Source organism: Neofelis nebulosa, chromosome 9 (genome assembly GCF_028018385.1).
Source record: "Neofelis nebulosa isolate mNeoNeb1 chromosome 9, mNeoNeb1.pri, whole genome shotgun sequence".
In the NCBI taxonomy this organism is placed as follows: domain Eukaryota; kingdom Metazoa; phylum Chordata; class Mammalia; order Carnivora; family Felidae; genus Neofelis; species Neofelis nebulosa.
Window position 1 is genome coordinate 30,393,740 of NC_080790.1, and position 22,070 is coordinate 30,415,809.

The 22,070-nt window shown below is 36.5% G+C and overlaps 1 protein-coding gene and 1 pseudogene across 2 annotated transcripts in view; both read right to left on the reverse strand.

Moving 5' to 3' along the window:
* HEATR5B (HEAT repeat containing 5B) overlaps positions 1-22,070 on the reverse strand; it is a 100,053-nt gene that overhangs the window by 65,197 nt on the left and 12,786 nt on the right. For both annotated transcript variants that reach the window (XM_058683030.1, XM_058683031.1), the window contains exons 6-18: positions 20,756-20,927; positions 18,974-19,131; positions 17,801-18,050; positions 14,660-14,815; positions 13,916-14,166; positions 12,226-12,337; positions 10,914-11,066; positions 9,642-9,741; positions 9,220-9,329; positions 7,119-7,282; positions 6,422-6,597; positions 3,173-3,278; positions 189-379 (exon numbers count right to left, since the gene is read on the reverse strand). In XM_058683030.1, coding sequence (XP_058539013.1) covers positions 189-379; positions 3,173-3,278; positions 6,422-6,597; positions 7,119-7,282; positions 9,220-9,329; positions 9,642-9,741; positions 10,914-11,066; positions 12,226-12,337; positions 13,916-14,166; positions 14,660-14,815; positions 17,801-18,050; positions 18,974-19,131; positions 20,756-20,927 — 2,099 coding nt within the window. The remainder of the gene's footprint in view (positions 1-188; positions 380-3,172; positions 3,279-6,421; positions 6,598-7,118; positions 7,283-9,219; positions 9,330-9,641; positions 9,742-10,913; positions 11,067-12,225; positions 12,338-13,915; positions 14,167-14,659; positions 14,816-17,800; positions 18,051-18,973; positions 19,132-20,755; positions 20,928-22,070) is intronic.
* LOC131484628 (ribosomal biogenesis factor-like) lies at positions 15,289-16,962 on the reverse strand (annotated as a pseudogene).

Here is a 22,070-nt window from a genome sequence, read left to right on the forward strand (position 1 = left end):
TTCCCAGGTTCTGGAGTTTAAACAATTACTACATTGAAAATTAAAATCATTATAAAAAAACACACAAAATTTTGTCATATGCTATACCATGTGGAAAGCATATCACCCAGTTAATATAATTATTGACTACTAAAAAGACATCTTTGTCTCTATGAGAAACTTACTTGTCAGTAAAAAGACCCACTTACTTGTCAAAGCTATACTGGGCCATTCTAGCAATGAAGGTTGCTTCCCCAACCACCTGAGCCATTCTTCCAAGAGCTTCCCCTGCTGCACATCTTAAGATGGGGTTTGGGTTGTCAAGAGCGCCCATAACCAGAGTCAGAGCAGATTTACGAACTTCCTCAGGTCCTAAAGTACTTTTGTTTTCAGCCAGGCCCTATGGTTGTTAAAAACAAAAAAGGGGGTGGGGGAAGGGGGCAAATTCAAAATTCACAGTACATAAAAGAAAAAGATGTGCTGCAATCTTTGTAAATATACATGTATTTCCACCCACTTTTTTTCAACCATCTTTTATTTTTTAATTTTTTAAAGTTTTTATTTTAACATTTTATTTTATTTTTGAGACAGGGAGAGACAGAGCATGAACGGGGGAGGGTCAGAGAGAGAGGGAGACACAGACTGAAACAGGCTCCAGGCTCTGAGCTGTCAGCACAGAGCCCGACGCGGGGCTCGAACTCACGGACCGTGAGATCATGACCTGAGCCGAAGTCGGACGCTTAACCGACTGAGCCACCCAGGCGCCCCTAAAGTTTTTATTTTAATCACCCAGTGCTCACCATGACAAGTGCACTCCTTAATCCCCATCACCTATTTCACCCATCCGCCCACCCACCTCCCCTCTGGTAACCAGTTTGCTCTCTATAGTTAAGAGTAGTTTCTCTCTCTCTCTCTTTTTCCCTTTGCTTGTTTTGTTTCTTAAATTCCACATGAGTGAAATCATATGGTATTTGTCTTTCTCTGACTTATTTTACTTAGCATTATACTCTCTAGCTCCATCTATGTCACTGCAAATGACAAGACTTCATTATTTTTGATGGCTGAGCAACATTCCATTGTGTATATATACCACATCTTCTTTATCCATTCACCAGTTGATGGGCACCTGGGCTGCTTCCATATCTTGGCTATTGTAAATAATGCTGCTATAAAATAGGGGTATTATGTATCAACTATCTTTTTGTTTTAATTGAAGTACAGTTGACATACTGTACAAACCTAGTTTTAGTTGTACAACATCATGATTAGACAATTCTACGCATTAAGCTATGCTCATCATGATAAGTGTAGTCACCATCGGTCAATGTACAATATTATTACAATATTATTAACTATATTTCCCATGCTGTATTCCTATGACCTATTTGTAACTGAAAGTTTGTACCTCTTAGTCCCCTTCACCTATGTTACCCATTCACCTACCTGCTCCCCTTCTTCAGCCATCTTTCGTATGCATATATTATGCCTAGAATCAATACCCGTTAAACTAATCACTTTCCTAAACATGATTCACAACATGATATATAACAAGGTTATAGTCAATCAGCCCTAAGATGAACAATCCCTGGACGTATCTTTATCCAAAGACTAATGCTTTTTATATAAAAGTATTGCTTTTATGTATAAAGGATGCTATACTATTAAGTCAACTGGTATTCAACTAATTGACATTTACCATTAGAACTTTAGGTAAGGAAAAAGGCTGAGGAGTATGAAAATTTGACATGTTTCTATAAAAATTCCAGAGAAGATAATTATGTCATCAAGAGTACATTCAATATATATAAAAAGATAAAATAAGGTAAAAATAATCAGTAACTGAATATCGATACACTTTGTTCATCATATTAAATGTTAGTATCTCTGTTCTAGGTACACCTAGAACATGGAACTTAGCTCACATGAGACCAAAAATCCAACTCATGGTGCCTGGAGAAAATGTTAGCCATAGCAGGGGCATTAGCAAGCAAATCTATGAAGAAAAGTATACTGTAGAGCAATATTACAGTTGGTTCATTCACCTTCCAACCACTAAGGAAGACTGACTACTCAATTGTTTTTTAAAAAACTCAGATGTTCGTATTAGCTGATGGTCTCTAAATAGGGCATATACTAATAGTTATATAAATGATACAAACTTCTATTTCTGTATTCAATGCCTATGTCCCTTTGCCCTGATGTTTACAAAACACAATTTAATTCACGCCCATTTAAACACTTGTATTTGCTGCCATTTTAACGGTAAACCTTATAACAAGCTTAGTGCTGAATAATATAAAAAAGTTTTCAAATATGTCACGAGAGGCTATAGGCTGCATAGAACAGTGCATGAACTCTGAGAGATAGGCAAAATATTGGTTATTTCACTTCAAACATACAGAAACCGAGGTTCAAAAGGTTAAGGAACTGCCTAAGACATAAACCTATGAGATCTAAACCAGAACACAGTCTCTAAATGTAGCCTTTTTTCAGCTGTACAACATAGTCTCTCCTGATTTATGGTCTAAACCACAAATGGAACTCAAACTTTATCTAGTTAACCTCAAGTAGAATACAAGATTTTATTAGACATCTTTGAAAATTCCAAGAGAACTTACTAGAACTTATAAAATCTGAAAGATCAGATCAAAAAATGAACTTTAACATTATTAAACTATAAAACACTTATTTAATTGCAATGAGTCTAATAAATAGTTTCTAATAATTTAGTTAAGCTAATATAAAAACACAGTTTTCAAGTGATATACATATAATCATCATAATGGTCTAGATATACCTGCCTTATTAAAGGCATTAATTAAAATCTTAGTTCAGAATACTTATGTTTTTTTTTTAATTTTTATTTATTTTATTTGAAAGAGAGAACATACACACGTGCTCAAGTGGGGGAGAGGGGCCAACGAAGGGAGAGAGAGAGAGAGGGTGAAAGGGAGAGGGAGAGAGAGGGTGAAAGGGAGAGGGAGAGAGAGGGGGAAGGGGGGTGGGGAGAGAGAGACAGAGAGACAGAGACAGAAAGAGAGTGAATCTTAAGCAGCCTCCACATGCAGTGTAGAGCCCGTCTCGGAGCTATTCCCACAATGGTGGGATCATGACCTGAGCCAAAATTAAGAGATGCTCAGCCAAATGAGCCACCCAGGTGCCCCCAGAATACTTATGTTTTAAAAGTAAATACCTTTAGTGCACTAAGAACAGCAGTAAAAATATTAAGCTGCACAGCCTGCTGACGGACGCCTTTGGCTTGTTTAACGCATTCAGCAAAGTGGTCCAACATTTGTAATCTATGATAATAGAATAAAGATCACATTAGCAATACTTTTTATTCAAATATGGCTCAAAAAAGATACATAAAAAGAGTATAAGCTAATTGGTAACAAATAATGCCCCACACTGTCTCATTTTTATTTCATTCCTGCAGCTGGTTCAAACCCGAGCTCCTCCTGAATTGATATAGGGGCATGCGGTTTTTAAGTGGAACAAGGCAAGAGACTAAATATTAAGTTTCAATGAACAAAATAAGGTCATAATTTCAGTGTTAACATTAACGCCAGAATCTAACAAAGTGCCTGGTATACAGTAGGTGCTCAAGGTTTCTTGAACAGAATTAGCAATCATTAATTTTGCATCTGTGTAGAAGATTCAGTTGGAAATTTTTAAATGAGGCATAATTTTTTTCTTCTTTTCAAAATACACTCACATGGAAGAAAACTGTACCTCATGTCCTATTCTCAGAAGCTAACTGGGAGGTTTTTATTTTATTTTTTTATTTTTATTAAAAAAAAATTTTTTTTTTAATGTTTATTTATTTTAGAGACAGAGAGACAGAGCAAAGCAGGGTAAGGGCAGAGCGAGAGGGAGACAGAATCTGAAACAGGCTCCAGGCTCCAGGCTCTGAGCTGTCAGCGCAGAGCCTGACACGGGGCTCGAACTCACGAACCGTGAGATCATGACCTGAGATGAAGCCGGACGCTCAACCGACTGAGCCACCCAGGCGCCCCAACTGGGAGGTTTTTTGAAGGGATTTAGCTTTGGTCATTTTTTTCTTTTAATGTAAAAAATCAGAAGTGAATTTTTTTTTATTTCAAATTTTTTAAATGAGACAGTCAGAAAAAAAAAAAAAAATCACAGCCATTTGAGACTATTCCGATAAAAGAGAATGAGATCATTTCAGATTCTTCTAAAAATAAATCAGATGGGCGAAGGAACCCGGGATGTTGGATTCAGTACCAAAATAACTACGATCTAAAGTAGGAAATCAGGATCTCCCTAAGGTCACTGTAAGGATTTAAGCTCAATTTACAATAGGCCATAGGTCTCAGGTCAAAGTATTCTTCAAATATCACATAGGAAGAAATCATCTAATCCTTCAGTAAAACTCCACTGAGAGTTACTGGGGGCTAAGATTGACTACTTAGTACTTGCTCTGACATAGATCCACATCTTCTAAGGATGAGGAAACTGGGCATTGCTTTCAAGCATACACATAAGAAGACACACAGGGTCTCCAACACTACCGGAAGCATGATTCACCTATGACTGATCTCAAATACATAACCTTTTTAAAAACCTTACTTTAAAAAATGTTTTTTCTTTTTTATAAAATATTTGTTTCACTTAATTTGAAGATTAGTAACAAAAAATTACATCCAGAAATAACTACTCTTACCCTCAGATACATTTTCTTTCAGGTCTTTTTTTTAATCATTATTTTTAATGTTTATTTATTTTTGAGGGGGGGAGGGGCAGAGGGAGAAGGAGGCAGAGGATCTGAAGTGGGCTCTTTGCTGACAGCAGAGAGCCCAATGCAGGGCTCGAACTCACAAACTGTGAGATCACAACCTGAGCCAAAGTCGGACTCCTACCCGACTGAGCCACCCAGGCTCCTCTCAGGTCTTTTCTTTAAAATACAGGACTGGGATCACTTCTTGCCTTTTATTTTACTTTTATCATTTAACATTGTATAAGGAGCATATCAAAACATTATCCATGTAAAAAAACATTCTAACCTATTGACCTTCCATAATTGATTGACTCATTCCTCTATCACTGGATATTTAAGTTATTAATTGTTAATGTAATTTATTTAATTGTTCTACAAAAGTGAGTTAATATAGTCAAAATAACCCTGGACTCTACTTACAGCTCTCATAACTAGCTGTGTAACTTTGGGCAAACCACAAACTCTTAGACCTGGATTTCCTGATTTAAAACAAGGATATTAAAGTAGATGCTTTATGAGATTCTTTCCCCTTTCATATTCTTCACTTATGTGACAACCAAATGTTCTTAAAGATACCTGGGTAAAGTGAAATTTTACACGGAAATTTTTCTCCTCAAATTAAAAAGCAATTAACCAAGTAACCTATGCATTTTTTAAAGATAATATTTACATTATTTTTTATATTTATGTTATCTTTATACACAAACCTAACAATGTTTCAAAAGCATTGTTTAAAAAGATTTTTTATTTTTAAGTAGTCTCTATATCCAACGTGGAGCTTGAACTCACAAGCCCGAGATCAAGAGTCACATGCTCCACCGAATGAACCAGTCAGGCACCCCTAAAAGCATATTTTGTTAAACAAGTTACCTATGAGTGTCTTACACTAATTCATTTTCACTCTTCTTCTTGAGAAAACCACCATAAATAGATAAAATGCCTACAAAAATTAGGGATAGTGTCTGTGGACACAGAATACAGCAAACCAAAATGCTCCTATTAGAAAAACAACCTGTTACTTTCGTTTCCTAAGTCCCAGACTAAACCATATGACAGACAAACACTATTAGAGAATGGACTTCACATTCATTAACTTCTTCAGTAATAAAAAAAAAGAGCAAAGTGATGTCTCTAATTAAAGATATGGAAAACCTACTTAAAAACTCGCAAATGAATTATTGAAATGAAAATCTTGCTGTTTTAAGACAGTCCACAAGACAATGGATGCCAGAGGCCAGTTCACAGAGCCAAATCTTAAAACGTTTCAATTATGTGGAATTTTCAAGCAATTTTTTTCATCATGTATGTGTCACTTACATTATTAAATTTATAAGCCTATTATTTAAGTAGTAGTTTACCTTATTACAGGTAACTGAGATGCGAAAATCTATTGCTTAAATATAATTTATATATATGTTTTTCCTGACAGCTTTATTATGTTAAATACTTAAAAAGTGTTATTTTTTATTTTATTTTTTAATTTTTATTTTTAAAAAGTTTTCATTTAAATTGCAGCTAGCTACCAGTGTAATCGTTAGTTTCAGGTGTGCAATATAGTTATCCAACACTTCCATACAATACCCAGGGCTCCTCACAATAAAAGCCCTCCTTAATCTCCATCACCCACTTAAACCATCCCCCACCCACCTCCTCTCTGGTATAGTTTATATTAAACTAAAATTATTTGATTGATTTTATACTAACCGGTGTTTGTAAGAAACATGAGGAAACACTACACCAAAAAGAGCCACAGAAGCATCAATGACTGAAACCCCAAGAGGGAGAGGACCAGGCACAGCTTCTCCAGCAGGGATTCGTAAGTAAATGGAGGATGGGTCGTGCTCCAGAGCCCCACTTCCAGATGCACTGTTTGGCTGGAGCTACAAAAAGAAGGACATAAAAATCATTCAAAATCTACTTTTAAGAAACTCACTAAGTATTAGTTAGGCATGAAAAACAGAAAAACCAAGAATGATTGAATTTGAAAAAAAAGAAAAAAACAAAAATGATTGAATCTGAAAAATTTTAAATAGATAAAAATATTATTTGGCCACTAAAAAAAGCCATCAGTAACACCTTGTATAATTTTAAGAAAATACTTATTCATTTTAACATTTGTATATTGACCACCTTACAATGTGTAAGCAAAACAATATCAGGAATAACTTCAACTCACGAAAACTCACTAAAAGAGGCATTAGTAAGTCTTTTTTTAAAAGAACGTAAGAAATTCACCATTTTTCACTATTTTTTTCTACCACCAGGAAGCGATCTTTAAATGTCTAAGAAAGCTAAAATAAAATTAAACTTTAGTCTGAAATATTTCCTTTTTAAGTAACAATCTGTAACAGCCCCATTGCTTTTGATGACGTAGTATTTCATTCCCTGTGTAGTTTGCTACCTGGTCTTCAATTGATTTATGATCAGTTTCTTGAAGCCAGGAACCAAGAAGAACACTGTCATCATAATGGCAGAGGGATCTGAGGAGGGAAGTGGTTGTGTTGGCTGAATTGTCAGTCAAAGTGAATTCTGCTACCAGTTCTCTAAGAAGTGCGTTGAAAGATCCTAAAAAAACAGAACTTCAGATCAGACATGAAAGAATAGTTTTTATGAAAACTGCAATCATTGCCCACAAAAAGAAGCACCATGTTCAACAGGGATAAAATAATTAAGTCCCATCGCTTCTCAGCCTCTTGGCTAAGATCAAGTGAAATAATTAAGTACCCCCTGTTCTCTTTTTTAAAAAATCTGTATCAAATACTTTAATGCTGTTTTAAAATACAATAATGGTACTTTCTTTTTTATTATTGTATTATGCGTTTTAGCCCAAGTTATTTAAAGGAACAAAAAACTTAGAGAAAATATTTACAATAACTATTACATTTCCTATTTAAATTGAAAACATTTAAATTTAATATATTAAATATTTTCATGCTTTAAATATTTATTTAAATATACTAAATATGACACGATTACTTATTATTAATTACCCAGTGATGTGCAGACACTGAAGCCGAACACATCAGAATTCTTGGACATGGCTGAAGTGAAGACAAATCAATGGCTTATTTTAATATTAACATTTTACATAATATTTGATATCTATAGAGTACATTATTATTCTCTTTCAAGATTCCTAAATTATTGGCTATATTATAATATATATGAAGCAGTTTCAGACAGTAATTAAAAGCAGAGACTTTGTTGTTGTTGTTGTTTTTTAGTGTTTATTTATTCTTGAGAGAGAGAGACAGAGCGTGAGCGGGGGAGGAGCAGAGAGAGAGGGAGACACAGAATCTGAAGCGGGCTCCAGGCTCCGGGCTCCGAGCTGTCAGCACAGAGCCCGATGCGGGGCTTGAATGCACGAACCGTGAGATCATGACCTGAGCCGAAGTTGGACGCTTAACCGACTGAGCCACCCAGGCGCCTCTGTTGTTTTTTTTTACTATGAAATTTATTGTCAAATTGGTTTCCATACAACACCCAGTGCTCATCCCAACAGGTGCCCTCCTCAATGCCCATCACCCACTTTCCCCTCTCTCCCACCCCCCATCAACCCTCAGTTTATTCTCCGTTTTCAAGAGTCTCTTATGGTTTGGCTCCCTCCTCTCTAACTTTTTTTTTCCCCTTCCCCTCCCCCGTGGCTTTCTGTTAAGCTTCTCAGGATCCACATAAGAGTGAAAACATATGGTATCTGTTCTTTCTCTGTATGACTTATTTCACTTAGCATCACACTCTCCACTTCCATTCATGTTGCTACAAAAGGCCATATTTCATTCTTTCTCATTGCCAAGTAGTATTCCGTTGTATATATAAACCACAATTTCTTTATCCATTCTTCAGTTGATGGACATTTAGGCTCTTTCCATAATTTGGCTATTGTTGAAAGTGCTGCTATAAACATTGGAGTACAAGTGCCCCTATTCATCAGCACTCCTGTATCCCTTGGGTAAATTCCTAGCAGTGCTATTGCTGGGTCATAGGGTAGGTCTATTTTTAATTTTTTGAGGAACCTCCACACTGTTTTCCAGAGTTGGCTACACCAGTTTGCATTCCCACCAACAGTGCAAGAGGGTTCCCGTTTCTCCACATCCTCTCCAGCATCTGTAGTCTCCTGATTTGTTCATTTTAGCCACTCAAAGCAGAGACTATGAAGTTGAACCAGTTGGGTCTGAATCCAAGCTCTGCCACTTACTAGATCTCAGACTTAGGTAAGTTACATCACCTCTCTGTACCGGAGGTTCTTCATCTATAAAATATAGGTGAATTACCTCATAAAGTTGTGGTTAGAGTCCAAGGAGATAATACACGTAAAGGGATTAGAACAAACCTGGAACACAGTAAGTGCTCAACGAGAGTTAGCTACTCTACATGAATAAAAGTAAAATGGTTGTCTTCCTTTGTACGGTCAGGGGACAGCCTTGGTCAGAACTCTGTAATGTTGTGAAGAACTAGAAAGATACACTGAAGAATTTTTATTAGATAATGCAAATTTCATTTACCTTCATAAGTCTTTGGAGGTAACAAAGCCAAGATATCATAAAGTCTTAAACGGACCATTGCCGCACTAGCTTTCAGATGAGCTCCATGGGCTTTAATTACAGACGGAATGCTAAAATATCAAAAGTACAGTTGGTGTCAGCTTAGTAGAATAAGTGTTATAGACATTGTCAGCAATGTATCGATGTATTGTCAAAATACATTGGCAAGTATAATATTTTCACCTTAGTTTGTACTGTGACCTTTATTGGAACAGTATAAAATACAATTTTATTTCAATTCATTCCATGACTATAGTTTTTAAGTTCATTTTAAAAAAGTAAAGTTTTACATGTTTCCTGTATAACATTAGAGGGGAGTGCAAAACATGATTATTTATAAATATGTAAAACTGAACATTAACTTGTTATAATCGCTTACTTACTGTGACATCATGGTCATGGCACATTCAATTGGGGTCATCAATTTTCTAATCACATCTTCAGTCAGGAGCTCAGGGCAATGTGCGACAAAACTCCTCATTGCTAGATAAAGTTTTTAATTCTTAATTATTATGAAATATAAGGTTCTGAAATCAGGTCAAATCAAATGAAGAACTAACTGCAACTACAGAGAAACATCATTAGAAAAGGCTAGAAGAAAGGTGGAGGGAGGGAAGATATCTGTTAGGGAGATTTCTGTGAATGGGAATTCAAAGGTCTGTTAACATCACTGAATTCAGATAACCTCAAAGAAAGCAAGACAGAACCAAGGGTGGACAAAGTGGCTCAGTGAGAAGGAATATCTTTGCTGCCTCTTTAGCAATAGAACTAAGACAAAAAGAGCTCTCAGATGTTTGGGAACAAAACTGACACCTTGCCCTGCCACCCTTATGCTTTAAGCATATATCTGTTTCCCACAGTTTGGAAAAAGAAGCACTTTCCAACCAAAAAAGAACAGAGTCACCCAGGGTAATTCTAGTTCCCAGTTGAAACAAAACTGGAGCCTTTCCTGTAAGTTGCTGACTTCTAAACAAAAACAATTTTATTCATAATTTTTGTAACGTGGATGTCTAAAAAAATGCATCTCAACATTTGCAGATTTGATAATGCTGGAGGGAATAGCTGTTTGTCCATCATGAAAAGACTCACTGTCAACTCAGTGACCTGGGAGATCCTGAGTGTCTTCTTCCTTTAAATACCTACTGGGTTTTCTATGTGGTGACAGTGCCTCTTTGACAGGTAGAAGACTGCAATAACTGGACTCAAGAGGCCTGGGTTCTAAGTCTTGTCTGACCACTGATGCTAACCTCCTGTTTTAAGTCACTGCTTCATTTCCATCTCAAAATTAGGTTATTTATGGGATGCCTGGGTGGCTCGGTCAGTTAAGCGTCAGACTCTTGGTTTTGGCTCAGGTCATAATCTCACGGTTTGTGAGTTTGAGCTCAGTGCTGACAGGCAGAGGCTTCTTAGGATTCTCTCCCTCCCTCTCTGTCTGTCCCTCCCCTACTCATGCACACGTGCACGCAGGCTCTCTTTCTCTCTCCCCACCCCCCAAAATAAATAAATTAGTTTACAAAGTTTCTTTCTAAATCTACAAGTCTATGAGTTCATCACTACACATTAACACAAAAATCTGAAGTAGTGATTCTCCTTAACCTCACAAATATTTTCGTAATAAAATTATATTCTGGGAGCACACCCCTTTCAGTTCTTACCACATAAAGCTCCGGCACGACCTTCCAATGTTACCTGCCAGGTAAAAGAATCGCCTCGGGCCTTCTCAGCCTCCAATTCCTTTAGAGAACGAGGGAAAACATTTCGCCACAATAACAACATCTTGGGCAGATGGTATCGAACTACAGATGGTCCTAATGGAGAAAAGGAGAACACGAAACCATACATACATAAAACAAACATTACTAACCAAAGTCAAAGAGCCCCACACAAGCTTTAATATCATTTCACTCTACCTTCACCTGTGACAGTAATAGTTTCAAAATGTTTCTTTTATTTTCCAGTGTGATTGAGAAATAAGTGGCATATGTCACTGTATCAGGTGAAGGTTTGGGTTACAAATAGTGTGAAATGAGCACCACAGCAGGTCTGGCCAACATTCATCATCTCATATAGATACAATAAAATGAAAGAGAGAAAGAGAGAGAGAGAGAGAAGAGAAGAGAAGAGAAGAGAAAAGGAAAGGAAAGGAAAGGAAAGGAAAAGAAAGGAAAGGAAAGGAAAGGAAAGGAAAGGAAAGAAAAGAAAAGAAAAGAAAAGAAAAGAAAAGAAAAGAAAAGAAAAGAAAAGAAAAGGATTTACTACTCTCTTGACAGCTTTCCTGTCTGTCACACAGCAGTATATCTGCATGCTGGACATCGCATCTCCGGTATTTACTCATCTCAGAACTGCAAGTCTCTACTTTTTGATCACCTTCCCCCACTTCCTCCCTAACTCAAAGTGCTTCTTATTCAGTAAGTAAAACACATATCTACTACTAAAGTTGGAAGTTGGACATGTGAACTAAAAAGAAGACACACGCCATCACCATGACAACAGTTCTGTTCTAGGTACAGTGCTAGACTTTGCCTGCATGTCAGGTTTGTCATAGCACTTGGGAAAGTGAAGGGGAGAAGGGTAACTCCATAAAAGCCGCACCAACAAGACCACTGGAATGTGACTTTATCACCCCACTAAAATCATGTCACTCACGTCACTGTGGGGATGGAATGGGCCCCATACTCTTATCTCATTTGGTTAACACTAAGCCAGTTAGTTAGACCAGGGCTATTCTGGTGATACTTTGTTATTTTTTAAGGTGAAACTTTGTTAACCATTTTCTCCTTAAATGTACTTAAGCAGAAGTTACCAGAAATAGAAATCTACTCCCAAATGAGAGGAAAAACACCTTCACCATTTTACCATGTCATTCAAAGTCTAGAATGTGAAGTTTAATACTTTTAAATTACATTTTATTTATAATCTACTGACACTTACAGAGTAAGACGACATCCTACTCAGATATAACTATACCTAAAGTCATAAGTGCTCCAAGTAAAAGCCATCCAGCTTGGGTGCGCTGTAAAGACAGCCTGCTATTTTGAGCAGCGGTTCGTAAGAGATCTTCAGCGATACTAACTACCATCTGCAAGAGAAGTTCAGAATTGGATTTTAACTGAAACAAGTTAAAGAAACCAAGTAAGAAAATACATAGCTAGTGCGCCTTATTAAAAAAGGAAGTTGTTCTTTTTTGTTGTTCCTGTTAACATGTTTTAAAAGATCCAACATCAAGACCTACTTCATCTCGATCACACTGTCGTCTGTGAGGAGACCCTGAACAGCACAGTGGTTGAGAGAGAGCTCTAGAGCCAGACTGCCTGGGTTCACAGCCCAGCTTTGTCATTTCCCGGCTTTCTGATCTGGGACACCTTAACCTCCCTGCCTCAGTTCCCTCACTGGGGAAATAGGAATAATAGGAATGCCAACCTCACTCCAGCAAGGATTAAATAAGTTAATACAGCAAAGCACTCAGAACAGTTGCTGGTCCATGAAACCACTTAATAAATGCTATTATTGGTAGCACCATTATCCTATATTAAATGATTTGTTGAACTCCTAACATGTTTCTGCCATTAAAATAATCTTACAGCACTTACAGTCTTGGAGAAGTCACAGGGAAATGGGAAGTAACAAGCAGCACATGAATGACAAAAGAGTAAGCAGATGTAGTAGTGGTCCACAAGGGCAAAGGTTATCGCAGACAGAGTAGCTCTGAAGAAATTTCATAAAAGAGATGGAACTTGAATTGGGCCTCTAAACAAACAGATACGTTTGGTTCATGTGACCAAGAAGGGGGATGAGATGCTATTGTGTGAACACAGGCATGAAGGCTGCAAAAGGCATGGAAAGAGAGCAAGACGACTAGTCTAAGTAGAGCAGTGGGAACGCAGAATGAATGGGTAGAATGATAGCAAATTGTGGAGGTGCCGGTTTACCAGACCGAGGGGATTCTATTTACTCTCTGAGCACCGGGTAGTCCCTAAGGGTCTCGGAGCTAATGTGAAAAATGCAAGTGGTGTGGGGAGACGGGAGAAAGACTGCAGGCAGGATAATCAGAGAGGAGGCAGTTGAAGGACAAAGGGAGATGGAAGCCAATACTCGAGTGGTAGCTATGGAGCTCGTAAGAGTGAATGGATCTGGGCCTAATGTCCCAGAAAGAGTAAGAAGTTAAAAACCTAGCCCCAATCTACATATGTAAAGTTGCAGACCGTATTTACATAAATGTTTAATATTCTTGAGAAAAAAAAACCATAATAGTAGGTATAGTGGAAAGAAAAAGAAAAAAACTGACTCATAATAACCACTGATTTTACCAAAATGCTAAATGCAATAGCATATTCTCCTGATATCTTTGAATAGAGCAACGTGAATTTTTATCTCTAAAAGCTGAAAGAATAGCTCTGATTTCTACATAATAACTGTTAAGGGTTTGGGTTTTTTTTTTTTTTTTTTCCTGTAAAATAAAATGATACTAAACCCAGACAGCAGAATTAAAGAATTAAATATCAAATATGAATTAGGGTCTGTCAACTCCCTATTAGCATAACACTATATTTTATACTATTACAGTAAAATTGTTTGATCACCCAGCTCAGCATTAAACATAGGAGGTGTTCCAATAAAGACTAAAGCCCACGTGACAGCACTCATAATTCCGTCGTACCTTTCCCTTGGCATGAGGAATGCCCAATGGACACTGATGAACTCCACCTAACAGAGCAGCCATTGCAAAGCTGTATCCACTAACGGCTTCCGGTGACGTTTTCAAGTTGTTGAGCCGTTCTGCACACCTGTCTAGAAAGGGTGTCAACTGGAAAGGTAATGCCACAGCCACACAGCGCAAACACCATGCGGCAGCAAGCCGAGCAGCCATACTCGGATGAAGAAGCACGGAAGTCACAGTCTCCAAAAGTCCTAAAAAGAAATACTCAAAATATTACTCTTTAACGAAGTCCAATGATTCCATGAACTAGAAGACTACGTGTAACACAATGATTAAAATCATAATCATTATGGTTTTAGTCACATACATTCAGAACTTTGCCACAAAACACACATCATCTCAGAAACAGCAGAGAACTTCAAAGAGACATTTTCTACAAAAGAGAGTATAATTACATCTAATAACATACAAATGATGTAAAAATTAAATGAATATTTAACAAACGTTAGCCAATTATTACAAACTACCATGACGTCTTTGTCTCCCCAAACTTTCTTTCACTATTTATTCAACATTTACAATTACAGTGAATCTTAACTTAAATAAAACCTAACTGATCTAAATGATCTAAAAACTGCTAATTATGATGACAAGCAACTAATCAGGAGTTAAGTATCAGTCACACTTCTGACTTTCTTTTTTAAATAGTGAAAAGAATCCCAGCAAGTAAATGAATTCTCATACCTATAGATGCTTCCTGAATAAGAGGAGAGGCGGTAGCATTCAGGCTCTGCACCAGGCTCCCAAGCTCCTGGAGGGCACAGACCATCACATGCTGGCTTGCTGCAATGTCTGCCGCTCCAGATTTGTTTTCAGCGCTAGTATCATTCACGACTGCTTCTGGAAACACACAATCACGTGTTTGATGTGGGTGAGTTAAATTGTGACATAATGTTTTTGATTTATACAACTGATACTTATTTTAAGTTTATTTATTTATTTTGAGAGAGACAGAGATAGGGCGAGTGGGGAAGGGGCAGAGAGAGAGGGAGAGAGTGAGAATCCCAAGCGGGTTCTGCACTGCCAGCACAGAGCCCAGGCGGGGCTTGAACCCATGAAGTTCTGAGATCGTGACCTGAGCCGAAACCAAGAGTCGGATGCTTAACCGACTGAGCCACCCAGGCGCCCCCTACAATTGGTATTTTTATATCAACATTTATGGCAGTTGATGTCTGCGTGCTAAAAACTCTGTATGTAATTATTTCTTAGCAGAACACTTGTGTAATTAAATGATGAAGTGACTTAAAAACACTGATTAATGACATCATGACAGTACTTCAATACATACTGGGATATCTTACCTAGCTCTAGTAAGCAGTAGCAAATCACATTGTACAAAGCACTGGCTCTGGAGAAAGGAAACCTGGGTTCCTGTCCCATCTCCACCAGTCACGTCAGCTATGTGACTCTGGGCAAGATACTCCGCTGACCCGAGTCTTAAATTCCTCATCTGCTGAGAGGGTTAAGGGCCTATCTCAATGGGTACTGTGGTGATTAAAGAAGACAGCACAATGCTGCCCGCAATACATGTTCAGCAAATGTCAGCAGCCATTACTGTCACTTTATTATTATTGCTATCTCAAGTGCTGCAACACTGTCAAATTTCTGACTAGAAAGGAAGATCTATAAGGAAACTGGCTTTAGAATTTCTTACTGAGATGTTCCTCAAAGCTCCTTTAGCTTTGGTGCCCCCTTCCCTGACCCTTCATTAGAATTAAAATGTATTTAACATAAAGACAACTGAAGATTCCTTGTCAAATTAATTGAGAATATATTCTGGCCCATAAATCCCAGACATATAGCATTACATTCAATTCTGCTTTTAAGATTGTTTAAATTTTTATTTATTTATTTATTATTTACTTATTTTTAAACTAAAACTGTATATAAAACATTTAATTTATTGGTCTTTTTGGGGTATTTGATGTATCACCAGTGTCTTACAACTGAGCCATTAATCTTGTCGCTTCATCAACATTAACTGGCTCGTTTTCATGACACTGCTGAGGAATCAACTATTTCTGCAGAGGTTCAAGGGAAAGTCCTTTGGAGAAACATGCAAGTTCCTTTTGTATATCTACAAAAGCTTTATTCACTCTGTTAACTTTTCCATCATTCACAATGTTTATCTTCTTAAGATTAGTGGTAACTGGTTTTGCTTTGTTTTTAGTCTTAACATTTTTTGGCTGGCTATATGAAATCCATTCCTGGACCTTTGCCCTCTCAGTTTGCTCTTGGCCATTGTCTTTGATAACCCTGTGCAGCAACTGAAGCTCCAAGTGACGCCATCTGCATGCCTTGTAAGATTTTTTAAAAAATCAAATGGCTAGTCTGTTGCCTTAAGATTAAGACCCTTATGTAACTGTAAAACTTCCTTACCTTTATTGCATTCATTGTGTATTAACAGACTATAAAAATATATAATACCTAATTATGGAAGAGAATAGATTAATACACTACAGACTGTAATTTTCATTACGGACCTCTTTATTTTTACCTATTTCTGGACTTGGAAATGCATTAACTCCACCTTTTGATTACTAAACCATAAGCCCCTTGACCAGGTACTATCTATATCTGGTTCGCTATTTTATTCCCACAACCTGGCAGTGTTTTTGGCAAACATTTCTTCCACACATCAATGTACAAGTATTTGTCAAGTTGTGAAACTAGGAAAGACTACTATTTTAAGATAACTAAAGAATGATGCCTCATTCATTTAAACACCCTTTAATTCACAATTCATAACTTTTAGTTAACCCTATACATTTAAAAATGGTTTGCTAAGTAAGCTATTATAAACAATGAAAGCTAGGGGTGCCTGGGTGGCTCAGTTGGTTAAGCGTCCGACTTCGGCTCGTGTCATGATCTCAGGGACTGTGAGTTCGAGCCCCATATTGGGCTCTGTGGTGACAGCTCAGAGCCTGGAGCCTGCTTCAGATTCTCTGTCTCCTTCTCTCTCTCTCCCCCTCCCTCACTCATGCTCTGTCTCTTTCTTTTCCTAAAAAAATAAATATTTTTAAAAACTTAAAGAAAAAAACAATCAAAACTATAACTATTTGTGAATTTACTTTTATGGATTTTAGAAAATGTTTAATATATATTCTCTAAATGTAAGTTACCGAGTATTCTCTATTCATTAAATTCTTATTTCTAAAGAGCACTAGTAGGCAATATAATTTGCATGATTAGAATTAATAAAACTGAACTGTCCAGAATTTATATTTTACCTTATATAGTTCCCTAACTGGATTGCAAGCCAACTGGATTGCAAGAAACTTTTATGTCACTCATTATTCAAACCCTGAATTACTGCTTTGCAAATCTCAGATACTCAATATTTGTTAACTGAAAATCTTATAAATGGACACTTCTTTGAAAAGGATTTCTTTTAATTATGAATTACTGAGGTTTCACAGTGTATCCTCTGGTGGGCTAATAACCACATCTTCACAGTAAGCCTAGTAATGGAGGGAAAACAAACAAACAAACTTGTGTTTATAAAAAAAAAAGGGTCCAAGCAGAAAAATTACAATAGACTATTCCTTAAAGAGAGCAAAGCACAATAGAGCTTACCAGGAGAGCTCTAACACCAGTATAGGTACTGGAAATAAAACAGAAAACCTAACCTTTCAAACATGCTACCAAAATCTGTAAAAATTCTATTTCACCATAATGATGTTTGAATAACAAGAGTCCTCAATAAAACTATTAAACACAGTCCAGAAAGTAACACGAATGAATCAGATCTATTATATTTATCAAGAATAATAATACAAAACTAAATGACTAATCAACCAGACACATCAAGATATCGATTCTTACCTACTGCTTTCATCTGTTTCCCAATAGCTTGGCATATTTCTTTGGCAGCTGCAATCTGGGCTTTTTCACCTAGCAAACTGCCCACGGTAGCTCTTAGGATAAAGGAGACACATCGTCTTGAGTACACAGCCTCTACGTGAGTTTGTGTTGCCCGAGGATGGGAGACCAGATCAAGTACGTGAGACAAGAATGTAGCAAAGCTACGCTCCAACCACTGACCACCCAACGTAGTCACAAAAACGACATATGCCTATAAATAAAGATACAACTTCAGATAAATTATATAAATGAACTGAAATTACAGATAAAGCAAACACAGAAATACATGATGACAGCACGCAAAATAACTTATATTTGAGATGAAAGTTGAGAAAATTGAAAACTTGAGACCTGGTGGATTAAAAACTGTCCTTAAGATAATAGCTTCATGAAAAACACAAAAAGAGAATGGGGAGGGAAAGCTGAATTCACCCTAATACTGAGGAAGGTAAAAGGTTATAGGACTAAGAAAACTCGCACATCCCAAACAAACATGGACCTGGAAAATAGTTGCTTATGATAGTAAGATAAAAATGGCTTACTATTATTTTACACTTGTTTTAGGAACAATGTATAGCTGGAGTGATTTTGACTAAGATCACAAAGAAACATTTTATCTTATAATATATTAATTATTCTTGGATCATTACCCATAATACCTTATTTGGTTAATTATTATTTTGAAATTATAATTCCAAGTCAGGATTCATTTCATAATTACACTGGTGATTAATCATTAATGATAATCCAATCAAAGTATTAACCAATATGGTTGGCTACAGGGTAGCTGGAGTACATTAACATCTAAATGCCTAAAGCTATTTGAATATAATTTCAAATAAAACTGAATTATTTTACATCTGATTTTCTGCCAAGTAAAATTTGGGAAAATGTTATTGGATACTTATATAAATACAGTAGACAAAGGCTTATTTACACATCATTAAGAATCTATCTTTCCATATAAGTGTGTAATTTGGAATCTGAATGTAATTCATTCATTTGGTAAAATAAATGTTTTGAAAGAAACCAGACAAGGTTAAAAACTTGGGTGTACTGTTACTTAGTAAGAATGTTCCATGAGATTTCATAAGCAATGCAAACAGAATTCTTTTATATGTATACATTACAAACCTGTGTGACTCCAACTCTCACTTCACGATTAACAGACCCTCCGACTTTTAACATTTCTCCACCACTCTTTAGAAAACCTGACCCTCCACGTAGAAATCCTGTGGCCATGAGTTCTAAGACTTCATCAAATGTTGCTCGCTTCACATTCTGCCGCATTACTTTCAGGAAGAAAAATAAATTCATAAGCAATATATCTTGCTATTAGTTGAGTAACACTTTCTTACAAATCTAGCTTAAAATTCAAGGAATTATTTTCAAGGATTCTTTACTACAAAGGAGATAGGGTCCTTTTGTTCTCTTACAGCTTTACATTTACAATGTACTTGTAAAAATAAATTCAACTTTGAAGCTAAATGCTAGGAAATGGAATGAGCTAGATATTAAAGGTAATTCAATAAATTGATGTCAAAAATAGCTTAATAATACTGTTAACCTTGATATATGTAACACGAGGACAAAGCACAACCACAGCCCTCATTGATCACAGCCCTCATTCCCAGCTGAGGCGGACTCAAAGAAACTTTGTCAAGTACATGCTCTTTACACAATGGTTAGCAATAAATTAAAATGTCACTGGACTGCCACTGACTTGTCCTCCCTTATACAGAGCTTCATATTTTACAAAGTCCTTTCACAAACAGCTACAAACATAATCCTCACAAAAAGTCTGTAGGAGAGGTATAAAGCTCATGATTAAGTATGTTAACTTTGGAATTTGGCTGCCTGGGTTTGAATTTCAGTTCTGACACTTAACACTTAACAGAATATAAATTAATACAATCGCTCGACTTCCTTGTTTATAAAATAACAGTACTTATAGGGCTGCCTAGGTGGCCCAGTTGGTTGCATCTGACTTTGGTTTTGGCTCAGGTCATGATCTCACAATTCATGAGTTCAAGGTTCATGAGTTGGAGCTCCGCATCGGGCTCTCTGCTGTCAGCACAGAGACCGTTTCATATCCTCTGTCCCCCTCCCCTACCCCTCCCATGTGCCCGCATGTGCGCACACCCTCTCTCTCAAAAATAAACATTTAAAAGTAAATAAATAAATAAATAATAGTACTTATAATTCACAGAGCTTTTGTGAGGATTAAATAAAACAATTTTGTTATATGCTTAATTGAGTGCCTGGTACAGAGAGCTTGGTAAATGTTACCTGTCATCATCATCTAATTGCACAGATTGAAATAATTGAAGATAAAGAGACTACAGCTCAGAGGGCTTCACAGCTAATTAACCTAAGAGCCTGGACTTGAATCTATGACATCTGATTCTCCTTCTACTATATAGAGGTGAAGTAGGGGTGGGGACAGTAGCAAACGGTGGTTCAGAGCATCTACTCACAACCCTCCCTCACTGAGGCATCTCTGCGGAACTGTGAGGCACAGCACAAATCACATGACAAATCAATGATGCCTCTGATTCTGCTTAAAATAGTCATCAAAAACAAACAAAAAAAAATACTGTACTATAAGAAGGGTCTACTCACAGAGATTGAAAGAAAGCATATAAAGTGCCAGACTCTGGTCCCTTGACGATTACACAATATCATTTCATAAATCTTACTTGCTTATATATCCAGTATACTTGATATATTTTATCTTGTATGTTAAAACCATAAAAAATGCCTATATCAAGAAAAATTCCATTTGGGTAGTAGACAAAGATACTCAACAATTTAAAACTTTAAAGTGGCTTGCCCCTAAGAAAGAACTCTCTTAGATGAATTCCATATACCTTCAAGTATCTGTTATAATGTACATCAGGGGCTGGCAAACAATACCTGTTGCCTGTTTTGGCATCAATGCTGTAGCCATGACTGTTCCTAAGAGTTTAGACACTGCTACTCGAACCCCATAATTTGAGTTTTCCAAAGCCTTAAAGCAGAGAGTGGCAATATTTTCCAGTTCAGCAGTCCACATGAACACAGCTTCATTCTGTAGTTCTAGTAGACACTGGAATTAAAAAAAAAAGAAAAGAGAAAAAAAAATAAAGTACATCCTAGAACTTCCACTTCCATAGATAAAATAAGAATCAGATTTACTCTTTCTCCTGAAATAACTAAAAAAATTAAATTAAAATATATGAAACAATAGTTTTCAAGACACTGGACATCAGGCAATGAAGCACAGTGAGCCTTAGGAGATGGAAAATAAAGTTAACCCTATAATTGTCCCAGCTTACTGCCTTGAGTTTTCAGTACTTTGGAGAACATATTTAATAGTAATTCTTATATTAGAAAGAAGAAAAGTCTTAAATCAATAGCCTCAGCTTCCCCTTAAGAAACTAGATGATGCAGAGCAAATTTAGCACAAAGTAAGCAGGGAAAAAAAGAGAATAATAAAGATAAAGGAGCCAAAGTAGAAAACCGAAAAGAAAAACAGAAATAAAACCAAAGGCTGCTTATTTGTGATGACCAATCAATTTGACAAATCTCTAGCCAGACAAATGAAGGAAAAAGGGAGAAGACACAAATCACCAGAATCAGGAATGAAAAAGGTCACATCATTACAGATTCAATATATATTAAAAGAACAAATAGAATATTATAAACAATTTGATGCCAATAAATTTGACAACTTAAATGAGATAGATAACTCACTGAAGAAGAAATATATAACCTAAATAGCCCAATATCGATTTTTAAAATTGAATTTGTATACAAGTAAAACTGGGAAAACTAAACAAGATCAATGGATTGTGTCAATGTCAACACTGTATTAAACTAGTTGTAATATTGTACTATATTTTTGCAAGATATTACCATTGGAGGGAACTGGTTAAAAGTTTATAAAGACTTCTCTATATTACTTCTTATAATTGCATGTAAATCTACAATTATCTTAAAGTAAGAAGTTTAACTCGAAAACAGCAACAACAAAAACAACACAAGAAATCAAGTATAAAACAAAAGGCATTTGACAAAATCCAACATCCATTCCTGCTAAAACCTCTTAGCAAGCTAGGAATATGGGGGCACTTCCTCAATTTGGTAAAAGTCATCAAGAAAAACCAACACTTAACACTAAATGGCAAAGTACTGAATATTTTCTCCTTAAGGATCTGGAATAAGATATGGATCTTTGCTCTCATGTTTT